Here is a 23,769-nt window from a genome sequence, read left to right on the forward strand (position 1 = left end):
ATCAGGAGAAAATTATATAACTGCAAAACAAAGACAATATTACAAATTACAACACAAATGTGTAAACACATGAACCAACACAAGAAAGTGAAGTGCTTAGCTAGCATGTTTAGAAGTTGGAAAACTCACTTCATTGCTATTTACTATAGAAGCTCTGTAGTATACCATCTCATACTTGTCCATCTATGGGGTAAAAGTCTGCTTTTGCTATTGTAATAGCTTCTAGCCAAAGAGAGAGAAGGGTGGGGAAGAAAAAAATATAGGCAACATTTCGTAGTCTCATTATCCCTTTCTCAAAATTCAGAAAAAACAAGCACTTATTTCAATCCATGGGCTGACATTGGTTTAATATTGCACAGTGTTTTGCATCACTGAATTCACACCATTAATTGGTATGTGGTAAGCTCCCACCTAGTTTACATTAGCTAGAATATCCAGATCAATTTTGCTGATCAAAGTGATGGAATATTGCAAATTAAACTTGAGAAATATACATATTCGCACCACAGGTAGCTCATAATACAACAATGTTGTAATTGAACAGAGATGTTTGAGAAAAATGATATGTCAATGCAAACATTCCTCATAAATATTCACCTTGATTATTGCTTAGTGTTCAACTACTGTTATGTTTTTGAGTAAAAGCTCCAGTGTTAGAATGCCAGTTAGTGGACTGGGGTAATCTGGACCAATGCAGAGTCTGGTAGAAGCTACAATAACAATGAATTGAAGACTTTTTAAAGAAGGCCTATCCTGCTTGTATGCAAAGCTGTTGGCACTCAACTCAAAAAAACTTCTATGCTTTGTGAACAACAAAATGCCTGGGGTTATTCTTTTTTGTAGTATTTGAATCAGTTTAATATATAAAATGAAATTAGGACTGAAGGTACTACTTTTTTAGTACACCTTTGGATTATCCACACTTACAAGTATGATATTGCATGAAACCCAAATGGAGTTGGTGTTGCTCTCTCTCTTTAACTTCCTTTCTACAATTCTCCTGCATCACTGCACAACTGATGCTGGATCATACAGCACTCTTTACTGCAGCCCCCCACCCCCGCCCCCCCCCCCCCCGCCCCCACCCCCAACCAAAACTACACCATAAAGGCAGAATTTGTAGAAAAAGCAATCAACTTTTAGACCCTTCAGTAACAAAGCCAGGCAGTACTAACTGAATTATCACCACTACTCAAAACAAGACCCAGCATCAACATTGATTTATACAGCATTCAGTCTGTCAGTTTCATTTAGTATACTACAATTTAAAAGCAAGTTTGCTGGGCATTCTATGGTTGCAGTGCACTCAGTGCCAAGAATGTATGGCTCAGAAAGGCGTGATACAGATCTGAGTTTCTGCCACTGCCAAGTTCAATTGCAATTAGATTGTTAGACGGACCAAAAAAAGTAAATAGGAGACTAGGCTATGCTCATAGCAGCAAAGTCACAGCAACATTAATGAAAAGCCTGAAGTATATAACGTGTCTTTCTGAACACAGAGTGCATGATTCAGGGAGGGAGCAAGGAACTGGTTGGAGTAAAGGAATTGGTTCCACCAAAATACAAAGATTAATTTAAACTAGTCAAGGCATTACTAAACAGATATAAATTATTAAACTTTAAATGGGTTAAAATTATTGTTTTCTTTAATGACAAATATGGAACTTTAATTTGTTTTGATCAACACAGATAACACCAGTTATGGAGAATACAGCTTACCTTTGCTACCCAGTTTTGACATCAAAAGCTCTCAGGAAAGACATTGTTTGGATCTCTAACATCTTCCAACTACATATCCTAAACCCAGCCTCAGAATTACACATCCTATTTGCATAATTCAGGCTTCATTTTCACTGGAGTTATTTATGCAGCTTCTGAGTGACACTACAAAGTAAAAGTGAGTCACAAACTGTTCTGCACTGTGATTTTGTGATTAGGAAATGGATTGATATTGACAAAGCTAATTTTACTTGGGGGAGCAGGATGAGGTTCTTCCCACTGCTTTTTTGGATGAGTGTGAAGCTAGGAGGGAGATTTTCTATTCCCTTCAATAATAATAATTAAGGTAAGGGACATCACTGATGTAGAATTGGGCACTTTTGCCACCAACTCAGCATCAAAACACAGCTGGATATGGAGTAAACTTATCTCTAAAGTACACTGCTGAGTAGTGTAATCAGAATCCCAGTATGATATTATTCCCTCTATGCTTGAATGGACTGCCCATTATGGGCAATTTTATCATCTTGACTTATGACCAAAAAAAGCTGCATTGAGAATGCCCTAAACAAATTTGACATTTTTGAGGCAAGTTCACAAGTGAAGACTTTCCTCCATCAGGTTACATTAGATGCAAAGCTATGCCAGAGAAGTGAAAGTATGTGCTGCCTCACAGTGCCCACTTAATCCATTAACAGTTTGTTTTAATACTTCATATGCACTGATGCTGTACAACTAAAGTTGGGTGACTGAGATTTTGCTAGGAGTGAATCACTTATAGGACATTGATTTGAAAGTGGCCCTCCAACAGGTTGATCAATGCAGAACAATGGAAAACATCTCAATTATTCTTCTGAAGAACTGGCTAATCCTGTGCGTAACCCTGTAGCCAAATTCTACAAAGTTAATACAATTATTATACCAATTTTTGCTGGTTTATGATTGTTTAAATCTGATAGGTAAAGAAAACCAAAACTCAATTGTCAATGTAATGCTCCCATCCTTTAGCTCACATGTTGTTGCTAATAGTGCAATCATGTATAATGCTAAAAATGTTGCAATCAACAGGACTTTTTAGCATTACATGTCATCAACCTACTTCTGACCATAGCATAAAGCAGAGATTTTTTTCCAATATTACAATAATTGCTGAATATGTTTTCTACTTTGTACAGTTAAGCAATATCCTATGTAGGGTCTGTGGTTTACATACTAAACACAGATAAATAACAAACAGCAGCTCTCTGATTCAACAGAATGTTGTTCAACTGACCAATATACTGAGCAGTTTGGCACCGATGATTTTGTTTTTGATATTCTTAGCTTGTGTTGCCTATACATTAGTCCATTTTACACAGTGCTTAAAACACAATATTTCTATTCCAGTTTCAATAATAATGCCAATTTGCTTCTCCATTTTGTTTTGAAGATGACACATGAAGGCTAGGACAGCTGTCGATGTGGTTCACATTTCAATGCACACATCTGACAATGTGACTTTTCTTCTCCCTAATGTTTCATTATTGGATGGATGCAATGCTTATAGCTGCAGCAAAAGTAACGTGGTGAGGAAAGCACCACAGAAAGCAGGAAAATACCTCAAGGCTAGTTAAGTGGCAAGCAAACTGTTCTCAATAACACAGGCCAGATGAAAAATGCTGAGCCTGTTGATACATGCTATGCCACTTTAAAGAGACTACAAAAAATAGTGTTACTCATGCAAAGAATTATCTTTGTCCTCCCCATTGTGTTCATATTGGCTAAAATGGTTGCTGTAGTCAGAGTTAGAGGCTGTGATCTGAAGACTTCTGGTTGAACTGGTCTTGTGCTTGGCTTGTTCAGGCAAACTGGGACTTGAAAGTTTCAGGCCACATGCTGAATCCAATGCGCCATCTGGATCAATCATCACACTGATGGCTAAAAAGGAAGAACGCAGTGACTGTTAAATAGGTGTGATTTCAATGGATCACAAGTAACAATGATAAAGCTGTCAGATTTTTTTTTTCCCCACACTTTTCTCTCAATTTGCATTTCATGTAAAATTAATGCTCACTATCATTGCCGGAGAGCATTAATTTTCTAAATACACATTCCAGCTTCATAACACTATTCTTGCAGTGGATCCACAAGTTGGCTAGCCTCACTAAAATATATTCAGAAAGGCATTTAAGATATTTCTTAGGTCCAGAAAATTTTATTGAAACAAGAGGTCATATGACACAGCAGTAACTAAGTTATGCCAAACTCGCTCTGAGTGGGTTGAGAAGTCTTTTGAACTGATTTTCAATGACAGAGGCTGAGGAAAACCGGTATATTTTAAATTATGTAAAATGCACAGTTAGACTAAGGCATAATAGAAATCAAATATAAATTCAAAGTATATAGAAAGAAAGAAGTAGGGAGAATAGATGTAGCATGTTTATTCTTTAACTTTTAATTGCACAGCATATTTTCAATACTACATTAATAAAATTACACCCAAGTAGCCTTATTTCTGTAATATTTGGTTATGCTTCAGTAATAATTTATGGCTTGAAAGCCTTAAAAATGGCCTGGAAAATTGGAATATCTAGATCTGCCAGCTCACCGGGCTCTGTAGAATGTGAAGATTATTTGGCTTGCAATATTGGACCAAGATGATTACAAAAAATATGAAACAACCAATAACAGAAGACATTTTTCTCGCATTTCTAAATTACGTTGAATCATGTCTGAAACATAGCTAGTATTTTGCAGAATGCCAATGAGATGCCTGATGGAAAAAATTGAAAACTGTAATGCAACTTACCTTGAAGCTGTTTCTCTACCTTTTTCAACTCCTGCAGGATTGATGAAATCTCCTTCAAAAAAAATTAAGGCGTGTAATTCATGTGTTGTGAACTTCTGAAACAAACTTAATATATTAACTATTTTAATTCAGGTCTCAATACAGAGACAAACTGATCAGTTGCAAGACTGAACACGGTACTCTTCTGGAAAAGATTACAAAGAGAAACTATACTGTAAGCGAGAGGGAATGAAATAATAATTCAGCTGTGGTTCTCAGATCTGAATAAAGATTCAGTGCCAAAATTTCTTGAGATTCAGGGGCAGGAATCATTTTCAGATTTTATAAGTATGCTACTGCTAAGCAGTGGGCTAGGTATTGCCTGTTATAAAAGAAGAAATGTAGCTGTTTAGATGATATAGGTGTTATACTATGAGATCCAATTCCATTACAATACACTTTGTTTTATTCATTCATAGTATGTGAGCATCGCTGGCAAGGCCAGCATTTGTGGCCATCTCCAGCTGCCAGAGAAGGTGCTGCTAAGTTGTCTTCTTGAACCACTGCAGTCCATATGGTGTAGGGACACCCACAGTGCGGCTAGGAAGGAGGTTCCCAAATTTTGGCCAGTGATGGTGAAGGAGCAGCAATATGATTCCAAGTCAGGATGACGCATGGCTTGGAAGGGAACTTGCAAGTAGTGGTGCATCCGTGCATCTGCTACCTTGTCTTTCAAGGTAGGAGAGGTCATAGGCCTGGAAGGTGCTATCAATGGAGCTTTGACGAGTTGCTGCCCTATGCACTGTGATGAACAGAAAGGTTTAAGGTGGTGGATGGGGTGCCAATCAGCAGACTGCTTTTTCTTGCATAATGTCATTGAAGTTGCACTCATCCAAGCTAGTGGAAAGTATTTCATCACGTTCCTGACTTGTGCCTTAAAGATGGTGGACAGCTTCAGGGAGTCAGAAGATGAGTTACTCACTGCAGGATTCCCAACGTCTGATCTGCTGTTGTAGCCATAGTATTTATATAACAAAATTCGTAACTACCAACTGTACTTATATACTAGAGAATGCACTTCATCTTACAGTAAGAGAATGATTTAGATTATTTCTGCCATACTGAAAATAGTTGAATTTAATTATTGACCAAACATGATTAATGAAACTAATTGTAGGTCTGTAATACTAATGAGGGATCTCACCCAAGTACATACGCCTTCATAAATAAGATAGATTGCTTCATTTTCAGCTTACCTTAAGATCGTGTGTTTTTTTAAAATAAAATTTTATAGGAACAGTAATTTTCCATTCTTGCCATTTTCGGCAAGTGATAATAGAGCAGCAGAGGCTTCTTCTCCCCCACAATTAAAGCAGCTGGGGATGGATGTATTACATTGGAGATTAAGATAGAGGAAGAGAACAAAAACACAAAAAGCTTACCAAAGTATGTTTCGTCTGAATGATCAAACCAGTTCTTTACCCTGTCCATACTACAATTCTGATACCATGTCCACATTTGAGTGCAAATAAACTACACGTGGATCTTTCAGGTTTACTACTGTTACAGAAGCATCTCTCAATCTCAACATGGTTAAAATGATGCAAGTCATTGTGTGTTAAAATTAAAAGAACAACACTTCGATATTGGGGAGATGGAGAAGGACTGAAATCGGATAATCATTCGTGGCTTCAAATTTATTAGCCCAACTAACAGATTGTTGGGAAGTTTTAACTTGTATCTATAAAAATAAATAAAATATTTTCTGAATATTATGTAATCAACTGAATGTGAGCACACAGAATCACCCCTACTTTAGCGATAGAAGTATGGCAGTAATATTTCACACTGCTGCAAAGTTCTTTTCAGCTACACAGTAATTCATGGTAATGGCTTTTTTATTGCTGTATTTGACAAGTGTCATCAATCTACTGAAACTTAAAGTCTAAATTATTGCTATTATTGCTAGTCTAACTCTTGCAATCCCTTGTCTAAGTCATGATGAAATCTCTTCAATCCAGTCAGTACAGTACCAATGGGACAAATCTGTTCTGAACCAGATAAGAGTTTCCATGATAAAAACAGAAAATGCTGGAACTACTCAGAAGCCTGGCAGCATCTTCAGAGAGAGAAACAAAGATAATGGTTCTGATGAAAGCTCTGAAAGAACTGATGAAAGGTCATCAACTAAAGACATTAACTCATTTCTCTCTCCACAGATGTGGCCAGACCTACTGAGTATTTTCTGTTTTTATTTCAGATTTCCAGCATTTGCATTATTTTGCATTAGAGTTTCTATGAACTATTTAAAGAGCAAAAAGTGGTGCAACGTTGAAGTGGAAATTTTTAGGCAATCTATACAGATCCGAACCCACACTATCAGCCAAGCACACACCAGAATGTCACTGGGACACAACTAAGTATATAGGTTAAACATAAACATGTCACTCATACACAAGAAAGGCAAGCCCACAATAAAACGTTCTCTACAGACCCATCTGTTCATTAAATCCTGGTGCCTTGCCATAGCATCTCACTCCCACCTGGTGCTCAAAGACCAAGTGGGCTTGCCTAACATAAGTAGGAGTATCCAGCTTTTTAAATAAAAATAAAATACTGCAGATGCTGGAAATCAGCAATAAAAACACAAAGTGTTAGAAAAACTCAAAGCGTGGTAATGGTTGTGGCTTTGTTTCTTTACTACAACCATTACCACTCCCTTTGCCTTTTGTTCCATGACATCTTGTCATTTAATCTCTCCCACCTTCTAACTTATCCCTAACCTTCCTTTTTGTTCTACTTGACCCTTTTCAACAGCATAAAAAAGTCAGCCCCTTTTTCAACAGCATAAAACCCATCACATTTCTACTCTCCAGTTCTGAAGAGTCATACTGGACTCAAAACATTAACTATGTTTCTCTCCCCACAGACGTTGCCAGATCTGAGTTTTTCCAGCACTTTCCATTTTTACTCCAGCTTCTTTACATCCAGCACCAGAGAACTCAGCCCTTGCACTATCCTTGTTGCAGAAAAAACAAAATGACATGGTCTACTGAAGGGCAAAAGGAAAAGGTTTTGCCAAGTGGTTCATAAACACCAAATCGAACCTCTTATCTACAGTTAACCAACAACTACTTAATTCCCACAACCTGTAATCTCACTACAGAAACAAAAATAGTTGTGCCACCTCTCACCATTTCTCTTAGTTTTGGCTGTCACACAGTGCACGATAGATATCTGCACCAAATAATCATGAGGTCACCATGAGAGAGGTTGTGCATAAAATTTCACTTTTAAATGCAGGCTGTGTCCATGCATCCATCAAGTGTATTAAAAGATTCAGAGTCCTCATGACATAAACCTTTGTAAAAAGATGGTTCAATAGACCTACACTCATCACTACCAATGCACTTGTTTAAAATGATAACTTGACAAGAAACTTCCAAATCTATTCCAAATGGTCCCAATCAAAATCGCTGGATCAATCTTTACTAAACCAGATTAAAAAAAGGCCATCAGATTCCTTGGGAAGGACAAGGAAATTTCAAATACAAGATACAGAGATAGTTTTTTGTTAGATTTTCACAATGCACACATTATAGTCCTTCAGATGGCAACAAGTTTCATATTCCTTCAAACATTCTGAGCATACTACAAAACTCCCCCATTCAAGTGTGAATCATTTAACCATATTGTTCAGTGAATATCACAATAGTTTCTCAGTGTGGGTAATTCTACCCATGTATTTAACAGTAATATTCCCCTACATCTTACAATCTGGTCAGTTTCAGCCTTAGCTTGTGGCAGCGCTCTTACCGTGGAATCAGAAAGCGAGGGAATGCTGCGCCGTCAGTGGTGCAATTGTTTAGATGATACATTAAACTGAGGCCCATCTGGCCTCTTAGGTAGTGTAAAAGATCCCATGAAACAATTCAAAGGAAAGCAGGAGAATTCTCCTGATTTCCTGGACAATGTTTATACCTCAACCAGCTCTCAAAATAGATGATCTGGTCATCTATCATATTGCTGTTGTGAGGCCCTAAATTACACAATGTAGGAAACACAGCTTCCAATTGTAACAGTGATTACACTTCAAAAGAAGGTAATAGTTAAGAACTTTGGGATTTATGAAGTCATGAAAGGCCCTATATAAATACATGCTCTTTCTTTGCTTGGCACCTTCATTTTCAAAGATCTACCTGGGATTGTGAACAAGGCAAGTGGGAAATCATGAACACAAATGCAATGCCTTACCATTCAATTTGTAACAGTGCAAAATTGTTGAATGTTAGAGTCATAGAGGTCTACAGGATAGAAAAAGGCCCTTCGGCCCAATGAGTCGGAGCCGGTCAAACAAGTACCTAACTATTCTAATCCCATTTTCCAGCACTAGGCCCATAGCTTTGTATGTCATGGCATCATAAGTGCACATCCAAAAACCTCTTAAATGTTATGAGGGTTTCTGCCTCTACCATCCTTTCAGGCAGTGACTTCCAAATTCTCACCACCCTCTGAGTGAAAAAATTCTTCATCACAGCCTTTCTAAACCTCCTGCCCCTTACCTTAAATCTATGCCTCCTGGTTATTGATCCCTCCATCAAGGAGAAAAGTTCCTTCCTGTCTACCCTATCTATGCCACTCATAATTTTATACACCTCAATTATGTCCCCTCTCAATCTCCTCTGCTCCAAGGAAAATGACCCCAGTCTATCCAATCCCTCCTCTTAACTAAAATTCTCCAGCCCAGGCAACATCTTGGTAAATCTCCTCTGAACTCTCTCTAGTGCAAACACATCCCTCCTATAATGTGGATTCCAGAATTGCATGCAATACTGTAGCTGTGGCTTAACTAGCAACTTATACAGTTCCAGCATAAACTCCCTGCTCTTATATTCTATGCCTTGGCTAATAAAGGCAAGTATCCTATATGCCTTCTTAACCACCTTATATACCTGTCCTGCTACCTTAAGGGACCGGTGGACATGCACACCAAGGTCCCTCTGATCCTCGGTACTTCCCGTGCCTTGTTTGTCCTGCCTAAGTGCATCACCTCACACTTATCCGGATTAAATTCCATTTGCCACTGATCAGCCCATCTGACCAGCCCATTTATATCCTCCTGTAATCCAAGGCTATCCTCCTCACTATATACCACCCCACCAATTTTTGTGTTATCCACGAACTTACTGGTTAACCCTCCTACATTCAAGTCTAAATCATTTATATGTAACACAAACAGTAAGGGACCCAACACCGATCCCTGTGGAACCTCACCAGTCACAAAAACACACCTTGCTCATCATCCTTTGCTTCCTGCCACTTAGCCAATTCTGGATCCAATTTGCCAAATTGCCTTGGATCTCATGGGCTCTTACCTTCGTTACCAGTCTCCCATGTGGGACCTTATCAAAAGTCTTGCTAAGCCCAAGTAGGCTCAGTCAAATGCACTGCCCTCATCTACACACCCGGTCACCTCTTCGAAAAATTCAATCAATGTGGTCAGATATGACCTCCCCTTAACAAAACCATACTGACTGTCCTTGATTAATCCCTGTCTCTCCAAGTGCAGATTAATTCTGTCCCTCAGAATTGCTTCCAATAGTTTCCCCACCACTGAGGTTAGGACTGACTGTAATCCCTGCCTCCCTTCTTGAATAATAGTACCACATCAGCTGTCCTCCAGTCCTCTGGCACCTTTCCTGTGGCCTGCGAGGTAATGAAAATTATTGCCAGTGCCCCTGCTATCTCTTCTTCACTTGCCTCACTCATCAGCCTGGGATACATTTCATCCGGTTATCTACTTTTAAGCCTGCCAGACCTGTTGCGTGGCTAGGATTGGGAATAGAGATAGCAAGATAAAGATGTTTATCAATTGTTGAAATTAATGTGATTTATTATAACTACTCTAAATGTTAATTGACTACATCAATATTATCTATATATAAATTACTGGCATGAAATGAGGTTTTGGTTAACAGGGTTACCCTCCTAAAATTACACTAAATAATTCTGTGCAGTGGAGCAGCAAGCATCTGAACCAAGTGTTGTAATTCTACCATGAACAGTTGAAAAATGAATAGTGATGCATTTTTGAGTGCTTAATGGCCAATTTAAAACACAGGAAATTCAATTTGTAGCTGCAATTATCCTGGACTATAAACTAACTTTCGATCCCTCATTTTGGGCATATTAAATTTCCTTGCTAAACTGTCTCTTAGCAAGTGTTCAATATGTCTTGTCCATTGTGACAACTGAATCACTATCACTGAGTCATAATTTATTAAAATAATTCCAAGCACTAACAGCATCCTTTATAAATCCTGTTGAACCAATCTGTCCAAAAACGCTATAATACTAATTATCTTCCTTAAATTTAATTTCAAAATTGTTCCCAATGTTAAGAATTACGACTGGCACAATTGGCATTAAAGGAAAACTCCAAGATCCCCTTTGCAGCTTAAACTGCACTTACTACTTTTTAAAGACTGTCTATTTTTCAAATTTGCTGCTTTACTGTTTAGAAATTAAACTTTAAATGACCCATGCAACACCATAACTATCTGTTTTACATCTATAGCCATTGCAAGTTTACTGATATTAGGAGGCTCCAGTCTGATAACACAGCTTCATGGTCAGTAAGCAAGCTAAGAGCAGTGATTACTCAATGGAATGAGAGAAAAAAGCAAAGAGCCAAAACACAATTATAAACAGCCCAGGCTATTCAGGGTAAACTATTCTTTTCTCAATAATTATTTGCTTTTAAAACCTTGAAACAAGATTTTTCTCTGAAAAATCTTATTTCTGTTTGTTCTCTTGTGAGGCCAAAATATCAATTCATTTTTACGTAGGGAAAATGCATAAGAGTATTTGACAGGATTGTATTAATATAAACAGCATTGGGATCATATGGAATAGTCAGCAGGAATTTAAAAGCAAATCACATATTCTTACATGTAATGTAAATTTACCCATCATTTTTGGGTGTGAAAATGAAAAAAAAATCAAGACTAACTTTCCAAAACTTCAGGAGACTAAATTAATTGGATGGAGTTCATTAAGAAAGCACTTCCTCATAAGTGAATAAGCGTTCTTACATTGTTAATATCACAATGTCATTCCAAGATCAATGAGACTCTGCTCCAACACATCTAAGGTGAATGCGAACTATCAAGATCATGGATCTTCTGTAATCTCAATTCTTGAGTCTTGTTCAAGGGATGATATTGAGTTGCTTGAAGGCAGAGTTCAGCAAGAGATATTTATCAAGAAAGCAGAGGGTTGTTGGTATAATGGGATGCACAGCACAGCCATAAACCATTCTAGCTTTGCTCTTATGCATCAAGTTTAAACTCTGATAGTTATAGGGGCAGCATTATTACTACTGAAAATTAACCTGCAGTTATACAAAGAAACTGCCTACAGTCTAGCTGAAAAAAGGATAAAGAATGGTTGTCTTCTGCAAAGCTGCAAACATAACAGCCTAGAAATTAGTTTGCAACCAAATCTAGAGGTCAGAGGATGATTGAAAGTTGGTTCTCAGGCCTCATTAGCACTAACAGCTCAGCCAAGTATGTTGAGTGCACCTCTACCAACAGCTTCCTGCAGCAAAGACATCAATGCAGAGCCACATACCTCACTGGCAGTGGCCCTCAGGCAAGGTACAGAGAGGGAGCAGTAGAGACTCCTGCAGCTAATGAATCTCTAACCCAGGTTATCAATGACTAATTTCTCAATGTGAACCTTGAGCAGGGATGAAGTCCCTAATTTACATAATTAAATTTAGCAGTGGGATTAACACTGCACAAATGGACATGAAGTATTCCATTGACAAACTGGAACACTATGTCCTTTTTATGCCTGAGAAACAGGCATTACACAAACCAATTTCTAGTATTAAACTTCTTTCACCAACGTTAAAGTGCATTCACACATCCTACAATAGTTCCACAGGGTGAAAACCCAATATCCACACACTAAATTTGCTCACAGCAAATATTCAGCAAGCAAGGCTCTGGTGACATTTTCAACTGGAGCCTAGCCAGAAAAAGACTGTAAAGCACAGGTTTACAAATTAACAAGGAAGCAATTATCAGGTACACTGAAGTGGTGTGTCTCCTTCCCCACCTTATTTGACGTTTTCAAAATAGGAACTTCACTCTCAGATCGCATTTTGTTTTCAATTTCTTCCCAGTTTCTGTCTTCATTCTTGAACAAAATCCTACAAACAGAAAGTGTAAAGTTTTGAGTACAAAAAGTGGAGGAAAAGAAATGAACAATTAATTTTTCCCTAGTATTGTCATTTACATACATGCTTATAAATGATTATCCTTAGCAACACAAAGCAACCTCATCTCAAACAGCACCCAGAAAAAGGGGAGGAAAATGGTGGCTGAATTTGCTAACTTGACTGGGTGGATTAGTGGTGCTTTTTCACTATTGATTACAAGTTTTCATATCTGTTTAGAATGGAACTGTGTATCTAAGGCACTAACAACTTTCCTTTTGACCTATTTGTGATATTTCCGAAGCCACATTTTCAGGTGTGATGTCTTTGAGAGGTACAACACTGCAGAAGAACACCAAGTTAATGATATAGATGCTGCAAGGTAAACTGTTCAAAGGGTTTTCATATTGATTATTTTGCTGCAATTGCTTTGCCACGGAGATCAATTGTGCAACTCAAGCATGAAATACATTTTTTTATTCTTTTGTGGGATGTGAGCGTCGCCACTTAAGCCAGCATTTGTTGCCATCCTTCACTGCCTTGAACTTAGGGTCTTGCTAGGCCATTGCAGAGGGCAGTTAAAAGTCAACCATCACATGTAGGACAGGCCAGGTAAGGTTGACCTGATGGGTTTTTATGGCAATCGACACCAGTTTCATGGGCACTATTATTCGGACTAGCTTTTTTTATATTCCAAATTTTTGACTAATTGAATTTAAATTTCATCAGCTGCCATGGAGGGATTTGAACCCATGTCCCCAGAGCATTAGCCTGGGTCTCTGGGTTACTAGTCTAATGACATTACCACTAAGCCAGTCTCCCCACTGCATTACTGTCTCTCCTTGTAACATAAACAGACTTGAGGGCATACCCTATTGTGGGAATTCCCTCTGGATCTTTCAGTTACACATATTGATTTTCAAAGGTGCAAATGAAAGATAAGTTCCACTGCAATGCATTAGCAACCACTGAAACTGCTCATCTACTTAGGGTCAGTGCAATGGACAAGCACTGCTTGGTACTCTGGAGACTTCAATGTAAGAGCAAGAGCATTTCACAATTCTATAAATAATGGGTGCATGAACTAGTAAACAGTTACAGATTAGGCCAGGTCGAATGCTCTGTTAAGCCATACACTATTCTTGCTACTGTAATATGTTTGCTTAATAGATGTCTTATGTAGTTATACTATTGCAATGTTGTAAAATTAATTTTTGAATATCACAAATCACTTCATTCATTCTATTATTCTATTCACTTAATTAAATATTCTATACTAAAATTTACGATGCAAGGTTCATTGGTGACATCTCCAGGGTGCATAATCTTCAGAATATTTACCCTACTGTACAATGTTAGTTTATAATTTGATCCATGGATGATTTATAATATAGGAGGAGCTAGAGCCATCCAAAACTAATCCTACTGATATGTTAGATCAAAAGTTCAGTATTGACCAAGGTTTTAAAATGATCATTTTTTTTAATAACACCCCTGTGAGATGTGGAGAGATATTTTACGATATTAAAGAGACGATAAAATGCAAGTTATTGTTGTTTGTGAAACATATGGAGCTTCAATTAATAGGTGTGCCAGCGTCTACAGCATAGCACTTAATCACCAGAAAATAGGAGGTACCATAAATTGCATGACCTGTGCTCAATTCGACAGTTGTAGAAGACTTCACCTTGCAAAATGTATTCTTGCTAGGTATCCCCAAGACACTGATTATAGAAAGAGCCTGGGTAAGCTGAGGCCTAAAATTAGTTGGCTTAAAAGAATAGAGGGCAGATTGGGTAGACAGACTGAGGGCTGAAATTAGGCTGCCACAAATGGGTTGGGCAGGCAGGAAGGAAGCCTGCAATTGTAATTACAATATGGCATATCCTAACAATAAAGTAAAATTAGTTCAGAATAAAACTGAATATTCTAAGAAGCACCTCTATTTAGAAACAATCTGGAAAATGTAAACAAGCTACAGACTGCTGTAAAAATACCAGTTTTTAAAAGGAAAAACACTGCTTTGTTCACCTCCTTGTGTAGTTGCATTTTACACATACTGGCAAAGCTACTTTACTGGCTCGTATTTCCTCAGCAGTAGAAGATTTATGATTCTGTGCAAATTCAAGGAGGTGCAGATCTGTTAGAATTGAAGTGGAAATCAATCCTGCTAACCTGAACTGCAAAAGCCCTTCAAATCAATAATCTAAATAAACAGAACATGAAAAACACTTGCTTCTGCTGAAAATCACTTACATTTTAAAACCAGTACATTTATGGCAACTAGAAAATTCACACAGGGCAATTCTGGCAGCTATGCACTTCAGGTCTTGGTCAGCTCAGTTGGTGGTGTGCTCCTGAGCTACTTTTGGTGGTGGACATGGAAAGCCCCCTGTTTATTCTATTCCCTTGTTGCCATTAGAGCTCCCTCCAAGCAATATTATGCATGGAGCAACACTGTTTTGTCAGTAGTGAATGGTCATGTTAAACTTAAAACAAGAGACATCATGGGGTCCAGGGCCAACGGTGAACTGGACAAAATGAATGGACAGCGAGCTCACTATCCTGTCAGTGTGCCAGGAAATATTCAAAGATGTAAATGAAACAGTCTGGAATGTTGGCCAAGGGCAATTATCAAAAGATATTGCTTGACCAATCTATAGGCCAATTTTTGGAAATGATCCTTGGATCATCTGTGAGGAGGATTTCACAAGTACAACTAGTCTGAGACTACCTAAGCCTCGCCTAGATATGATGCTCAGGGCATTGCCAATACGTTGGTTTATATTTAAAATATACTTATTTGAATTTAGCAGTAATATTTACTAAGTTACTTCAGAGAGAGAGGGTGGGGGGTGGGGGGTGGTGGTGGTGGTGGTGTTGCGTGAGAGTTGGGGGGTAGCACTCGAGTGGGGGAGGTGGAGTGTGGCGAGGGGACGGGGCTGTGAGGGGGTCGGGAGCATGAGAGGGAGAGTGTGAAAGAGAGAGATCACATACAGGCTGCATGATGTAAACATGGCATGTTCCCTTCTCTGAAGAATATTTGTGAACCAATCTGTCCAGCCGCCAAATTCAAATTCATTGTCCATATAAAAAGGGGTTCCTTTTTATTCATGAAATCAGGATGGGATTTTCCCTGGCTGGTGGAAGCAGAGGGGGGCCTGGGAAAATTTCAAAAATGCCATCAACCTGGTATCTTGATGCCCTCCCACCTCCTTCTGTCTTTCCCGGTGGGGGGGGTTAAGGAACCCCCATGGCTGAGGTGGGACACCAATGAATGTTGTTAAGCAGGGAATTAAGAGGGATTTTGTGCATAGACAACTCCTTTCCCAACAGGGGATCAGTCCCATGTTGTGTCTCCAACCTAGCAGGGGGAAGGAGGTGAAAGCACAGTGGCTGGGACTTCCTCTTTGTAACTGACAAGCTGGGTAGGCATTGATCAGTTACTCTGAAGAGCTGCATGCTTGGCCAGGTGAGAGGCTACTTTGTAAAGCACTCCTTCTGCCATTGTGCTTTCACTGCAAGGTAATTACCAGCTCATATGAACATTACGAAATAGGAGCAGAAGTAGGCCATTCGGCCCCTCGAGCCTGTTCCGCCATTCAATAAGATTATGGCTGATCCTTTTGTTTTGAATTCCACATTCCCATCCACCCCCGATAATCTTTGATTTCCTCGCCTAACAAGAATTTATCTACCTCTGCCTTGAAAATATTCAGTAAACCCGCTTCGACCACCTTCTGAGGCAGAGTTCCAAAGTCGCACAACCCTCAGAAAAAATTTCTCCTCATCTTTGTCCTAAAAGGGTGACCCCTAATTTTAAAACAGTGCCCCCTAGTTCTGGGCTCACCCACAAGAGGAAACATTCTTTCCACATCCACCTTGCCAAGACCATTCAGGGTTTTATTTACTTCAGTCAAGTCACCCCTCACACGTGTAAATGCCAGTGGAAACAAGCCCAGCCTGTTCAACCTCTAATCATAAGACAATCTGCTCATTCCAGGTATCAACCTAGTAAACCTCCTCTGAACCGCCTCCAACGCATTAACATCCTTCCTTAAATAAGGAGCCCAATATTGCTTATGCTATTCAAGATGAGGTCTCACCAATGCCCTGTATAACTGAAGCATAACATTCTTAGTTTTACAAAATACTGTGGATGCTGGAAATCTGAAATAAAAACAGAAAATGCTAGAAAAACTCAGGTCTGACAGCATCTGTGGATAGAGAAACAAAGTTAACTTTTTGAGTCCATATGACTCCTCTTCAGAGCTGAAGCATAATATCCTTACTTTTATGTTCAATTCCTCTCGTAATAAAAAATAGCATTCCATTAGCCTTTTGAATACATGCTGTACCCGCATACTAACTTTTTGTGACTTGTGCACTGGAACACCTTGATCCTTCTGAATCTCGGAATTCTGCAGTCGTTTAAATAATGCTTTTTATACTTCTTGCCAAAATAAACAACTTCACATTTTCTCACATTATACTGCATCTGCCAGATTTTTCCCCACTCACTCACTCAACCTACCTACATCAGTCTGCAAACTCATTGTCTTTTTCACAACATAATTTGTGTCTTGTGTAAGTTTAGCCATCATGCCTTTGCTCCCCTCATCCAAGTTGTTGATATAAATTGTAAAAAGTTAAGACCCCAGTGGGACTCCACTCATCACATCATGCCAATCAGACAAAGACCCATTTATGATACTCTGTTCTCGGCCAGCCAATCTTCTATCCACGCTAATATGTTACCCCCATGCCATGAGCTGTTATTTTCCACAATAACCTTTGATGTGGTACCTAATCAAGTGCCTTCTGGAAATCCAAGTATAGCACATCTATAGGCTCTCCTTTATCCACTGCGCATGTTACTCCTTCAAAGAAGTCTAATAAATTAATTAAACATGATTTCCCTTTCATAAAATCATGCTGACTCTTCCCGATTACCTCAAGTTTTCTTAAGTGCCCAGCTATAACACCTTGCTCACAACAGACATCAGGCTGATAGTTTCATGTTTTTTGCCTCCCTCCTTTCTTGAATAGAGGGGTTATATTTGCTACTTTCCAGTCTGATGGAACCTTTCCAGAATCTAGCGAATTTTGGTAAATTAACATCAACATATTTACTACCTCATTTAGCCACCTCTTTTACAACCCTAGGATGAAATCCATCTGGACCCAGAGACTTGTTAGCCTACAGCTCCATTAGTTTGCTCAGTACCACTTCCCTAGTGAGCGTAATTACACAAAGTTCCTTTCTCCCTTCCACCTCCTGATTGACAGCTATTACTGGAATGCTTTTTGTATTCGCTATCATGAGGAAAGAAGCAAAATATGTTCATTTCATCTGCCATTTCTTTATTATCTATTGACTCCCCATTCTCACTCTAGAGGATCAATGCTCATTATACTTACTCTTTTCCTTTTAAATACCAGTAGAAACTCATGCTGTTTTTACATTTCTATCTAGCTAGTTAGCTTCCTCTCATGCTCTAATTTTTTTCTCCTAATGAACCTTTTAGTCATTCTCTGCCATTCTTTATATTCTGACCAATCATCTGACCTGTCACTTATCTTTACACAGTTATATGCTTTCTCCTCAAGCTTGATGCTTTCCTCAGCTTTAGTTAACCACGGATGGTGGGTCCTCCCTTTAGAATTTTTCTTTATAGCAAGAATATACGTATTCTGAAATATCCCCTTAAATGTCTGCCACTGCTTCTTTATTTATCTATCCCCTAGCCTAGTATCCCAGTTCACTTCAGCTAGCTCAGCCCACATAGTTGGCATTTGAGTTTAAAATACTAATCTTAGGCCCACTCTTCTCCTGTTCAAACTGGATGTAAAATTCAATCATATTGTGGTCGCTGCAATCTCAGGGTGCCTTTGCTCTGTTGTCATTAATTAATCCTGTCACATTACACAATACCAAGTCTAATATAACCTGCTCCCTGGTAGGTTCCAGAATGTGATGCTCTAAGAAACTACCTCAAAAGTATTCTATGAACTCTTCATCTAGGCTACTACTGCTAATCTGGTTTTTCCAGTTTATATGTAAATTTAAATCACCCATGATTATTGCTGTCCTTTTATCACAAGCACCCAATATTATTTCTCATATGTTTTGTCCTACATTGTCGTTGCTGTTACGATGCCTGTAGGCTACTCCCGCTAGTGGCTTCTTTCCCCTACTATTCCTCATCTCCATCCAGATCGATTCTATATCCTGATCTTCTGAACCAATGCAGAGGAATCAGTGTGTCTTCGTGCATGACTCGCAAAAGGCTAGTATGCAGATACAGCAGGTATTTAGGAAAGCAAATAGAATGCTATCATTTATTGTGAGGGGAATTGAATACACAAGTAGGGAGATTATGCTTCAGTTATACAGAGCACTAGTGAGAACACATCTGAAGTACTGTGTACAGTATTGATCACTTTATTTAAGGAAGGACGTACATGCGTTGGAAGCAGTTCAGAGAAGGTTTACCAGACTAATGCCAGAAATTAATCTGCACCTTAAGTGCTGTAAACTGCAGGGCTATGGGCCGGGTGGGATTAAAAAGGGCACCTGGGTGTCCTCGGGCTGGCACGGACAAGATGGGCCGAATGGCCTCCTTCTGTGCTGTAACCTTTCTATGGTTCTATGGAATGGGCGGGTTGCCTTATGAGGTAAGGTTGGACAGGCTTGGCTTGTATTCACTGGAGTTTAGAAGAGTAAGAGGCAGCTTGATTGAAACAACAAAGATCCTGAGGGTCTTCACAGGATGGATGGGAAAGGATGTTTCTTCTTGTGGGAGAATCTGGAACTAGGGGTTCTAGGGGGTCACTTATCTAAAAATAAGGGGTTGCCCATTTAAAACAGAGATGAGGCGACATTTTTTCACTCACTCAGAGGGTCGTGAATCTTTGGAACTCTGCTTCCACTACCTTTTCAGGAAGAGAGTCTTTGAATTTTTTTTAAGGCAGAGGTGGATCGATTCTTGGTAAGCAAGGGGGTGATAGGTTATCAGGGGTAGGCGGGATGCAGATTCGAGGTTACTATCAAATTAGCCATGATCTTATTAAATGATGGAGCAGGCTCAAGGGCCGAATGACTTACCCCTGCTCCTTGTTCATGTGTACCAAAGTCATCTCTAACTATTGCACAAATGCCATCCTTGATTAACAGTGCCATCCCTTCACCTTTATCTAACTTCCTATTCTTCTGGAATGTCATAGACTCCTCAATATTCAGGACCCATCCTCGTCACCCTGCAGTCAGGTCTCTGTAATGGTTATCAGATCATATTTATTTACTTCACTGCGCGTTATTTATTTACTTTGTTATGAATGCTATGCACAGATAAAGCCTTTAGTTTAGTCTGTTATCTATGTAATATCTAATGTTGATTGTTGGTGCATTAAGTTTTCTTGTGTCCCTTCCTGCCATTGTCTGGCCGTCATTTCCCATATTACTATTTTCTTCTCTTACCTTGCTTCTACTCTTTGATATACTACATCTTGACACATTTGATAACTCTCTACTTCCCTAGTCATACGGTTCGCAAGAACACTGGTCCCAGCACAGTGCAGGTATAGACCATACCAACAATACAACCCCCACCGCCCCCAACTTTTCCCAATACCGGTGCCAGTGCTCCACAGCTCCTTGGAAGATATCTGACCAGCTGGCTCCTCAACCACATTCAGCTGTACTGTTCTGCCTCCAGCCTTCAGACAGGCATGGGAACATCTTATGTAGCTCCACTGTCCAAGTTCTGAGGATCTAGGGCAGGGGGCTCACCATTGCAACTCGCTCCAGCTCCAACAGGAGCAACATCTGCAGAAGCACCAGCTGCCTTCACCTCAGCAACATGACTCTCCACATGGTGGGGGCAGATGGCCAAGGAGTTTCTCCTGGAGGGAGATGTGACCCTGACCAAGTGTTTGCAGGCAGTGGACCAACAATCCCGAGATGGAGGGTGGGCATGCATTGTCAGTAGCTGACAAGGTGCCTGCCTGTCACTGAAGGCTGCCACACCCACCAACCATGTATCTCTCTCTCTCACCAAGTTGTATGCTCTCTTCTGCAAGGAGAGAAAGCAGAGAAATGACAGTGGTCATAATGGCTTGTGCGTAGAGCCCTTAAAGCGACCATTTGCAGAGAGCAACTCTGAAGCATGGTCACAAGCGTTCTGATATCACTAAGGTAATATGCAAATGAGAAAGTAACCAGGATGTACAGCAGCATGTGACCAGCAGCTAGCAGCAGTTAGTGTAGGAATTGAAGCTGTGCTGTCCCTGTGAACAGTTGCTAATTCTGGTGAGCTATCCTGTAATGTTTCTTCAAATAAACTGAACCTACATATAGTTTACCAGTCTTGGTGTGAGATTGGTGAGTTTGTGTAAAGTAGACCTCGAAACACGACGGTGAGAGGGCAATATGGCTGAAGATGACTGAGTGTTGCCTGTTCAATTTAGCTGAACTGACGGCAGGGGATGGAGTAAGTGGCAAGGTGTGCTGACCTGAGGTCTGCTTTGCAGGAGAATGTTGGGCAAGTCAATGTGGGACTTGGTAAAGGTGCTGTGCCACTCGTGTCATTGTTCTCCTGAGGTCCTAGATGCTCTTGGCACATGGTATCCAGGTTAGAGGGGGGACACACTGTTGCTTTCCACTTCTTTAGCCAATTCCATCCATTTTGACTTGGTTGGAGAGTCATTCTTCTTCCTACCATCCTTGTGATAGCTCATCTTGTTCCAGTGCCTCAGCTGGATCTCCAGGTAAAAAAGGAAGACCTAGGGTGCAGCCTTAAAAACCAACTACTAGTAATTTTCTCTGCAAACACTTAAAATACTGAAGTTCCTAACCAGTTCCAAGATTTTTTTTTAAAAGTTTGCACCGCAGACAGCGCCAAGTAAAGGTGCAGGATTTCCTCAAAGGTTGTCTGCTGCCACTTGCTGACATTCAATCTGGCCAATTTATACCCCACTCCAGTCCTGACATTTTTTTTTAATTCATTCTTGGGAGCTGGGCTTCGCTGGCTTGGCCAGCATTTATTGCCCATCCCTAGTTGCTCGAGAAGGTGGTGGTGAGCTGCCTTCTTGAACCACTGTAGTCCGTGTGGTGGAGGTACACCCACAGTGCTGTTAGGAAGGGAGTTCCAGGATTTTGACCCAGCAACAGTGAAGGAACAGTGATATATTTCCAAGTCAGGATGGTGAGTGACTTGGAAGAGAATTTCCAGGTGGTGGTGTTTCCATTTACCTGCTGCCCTTGTCCTTCTAGATGTTAGTGGTCATGGGTTTGGAAGGTGCTGTCGAAGGAACCTTGGTAAATTTCTACAATGCATCTTGTAGATAGTACACACTGCTGCTACTGTGTGTTGGTAGTGGAGGGATTGAATGTTTGTGGATGTGGTGCCAATCAAGCAGACTGCTTCGCCCTGGACAATGTCAAGCTTCTTGAGTGTTGTAGGAGCTGCACTCAGCAGGCAACAGGGGAGCATTCTATCACACTCCTGACTTGTGCCCTGTAGGTGGAGGACAGGTTTTGGAGAATCAGGTGGTGAGCTGCTCGTCACATAATTATTAGCCTCTGACCTGCTCTTGTAGCCACAGTATTTATATGGCTAGTCCAATTCAGTTTCTGGTCAATGGTAACCCCCAGGATGTTGATAGTGGGGGATTCAGTGATGGTAATGCTATTGAACCTCAAGGGGTGATGGTTAGATTCTCTCCTGTTGGAGATAGTTATTGCCTGACACTTGTGTGGCACGAAGGTTACTTACTACTTGTCAGCCCAAGCCTGGATATTGTCCAGGTCTTGCTGCATTTTGACATGGATTGCTTCAGTATTTGGGGTGTCGCGGATCAGCAAACATCCCCACTTCTGACCTTATGATGGAAGGAAAGTCACTGATGAAGCAGCTATAGATCGTTGGGCAAAGTATACTGCCCTGGGGAACTCCTGCAGTGATGTCATAGAGCTGAGATGACAGACCTCCAATAACCACAACCATCTTCCTTTGTGCTAGTTATCACTCCAACCAGCGGAGAGTTATCACTCCTACCAGATTCCTGTTGACTCCAGTTTTGCCAGGGCTCCTTGATGCCACACTCGGTCAAATGCGGCCTTGATGTCACCTCACCTCAGGAGTTCAGCTCTTTTGTCTATGTTTGAACCAAGGCTGTGATGAGATCAGGAGCTGAATGGCCCTGGTGGAACCCAAACTAGGTGTCAGTGAGCAGGTTATTGCAAAGCAAGTGCCGCTTGATAGCACTATTGCTGACCCCTTCCATTACTTTACTGATGATCAAGTGTAGACTAATGGGGCAGTAATTGGCCAGGTTGGATTTGTCCTGCTTTTTATGTACAGGACATACCTGGGCAATTTTCCACATAGCTGGGTAGATGCCAGTGTTGTAGATGTACTGGAACAGTTTGGCTAGGGGCGCGGCAAGTTCTGGGGCACAAGGCTTCAGTACTATTGCCGGAATATTGTCAGGGCCCATAGTCTTTGCACTATCCAGTGCTTTCAGCCGTTTCTTGATATATGGAGTGAATTGAATTGGCTGAAGACTGCAACAAAAACAAAAATTGCTGGAAAAACTCAACAGATCTGACAGCATCTGTAGAGAGAAAGAGTTAATGTTTTGAGTCCAGACGACGTCTTCAGAACTAAAGAGAGGTAGAAATGTGGTGAAATATAGACTGTATAAGGGGGATGGGACTGATGAAGTTGGATAGAAGGCCAGTAATAGGTGGAGGCAAAGGAGAGTTTGCAAAAGATATGATAAACAAAAGGTTGAAGGGGTGTTGATACTGGCTAAAGGAAGTGTTAATGGCGACATTAACAGTAGAAAGTAGGATCAGCCAGTTATAGATGGCCCTAGTGGGAGTGTGGTGGGGGGAGCGGAGAGTAGAAGGGTCGAGGGTAGAGGGCTGAAGACTGCCATCTGTATGCTGGGGACCTCTGAAGGATGACGGATGGATCATCCACTTGGCACTCTGACTGAAGATTGTAGCAAATGCTTCAGCCTTATCTTTTGCACTGATGTGCTGGACTCTTCC

At 40.2% G+C, this 23,769-nt stretch overlaps 1 protein-coding gene across 12 annotated transcripts in view; it reads right to left on the reverse strand.

Annotated features, from left to right (window-relative positions):
* Positions 1–1,115: 1,115 nt before the first annotated feature.
* LOC121272269 (centrosomal protein of 170 kDa-like) overlaps positions 1,116–23,769 on the reverse strand; it is a 160,017-nt gene continuing 137,363 nt past the window's right edge. For all 12 annotated transcript variants that reach the window (XM_041178892.1, XM_041178901.1, XM_041178909.1 and 9 more), the window contains 3 exons: positions 12,611–12,704; positions 4,508–4,559; positions 1,116–3,636 (listed from right to left, as the gene is read on the reverse strand). In XM_041178892.1, coding sequence (XP_041034826.1) covers positions 3,431–3,636; positions 4,508–4,559; positions 12,611–12,704 — 352 coding nt within the window. In that variant the 3' untranslated portion in view covers positions 1,116–3,430. The remainder of the gene's footprint in view (positions 3,637–4,507; positions 4,560–12,610; positions 12,705–23,769) is intronic.

Source organism: Carcharodon carcharias, chromosome 2 (assembly GCF_017639515.1).
Source record: "Carcharodon carcharias isolate sCarCar2 chromosome 2, sCarCar2.pri, whole genome shotgun sequence".
Lineage (NCBI taxonomy): Eukaryota > Metazoa > Chordata > Chondrichthyes > Lamniformes > Lamnidae > Carcharodon > Carcharodon carcharias.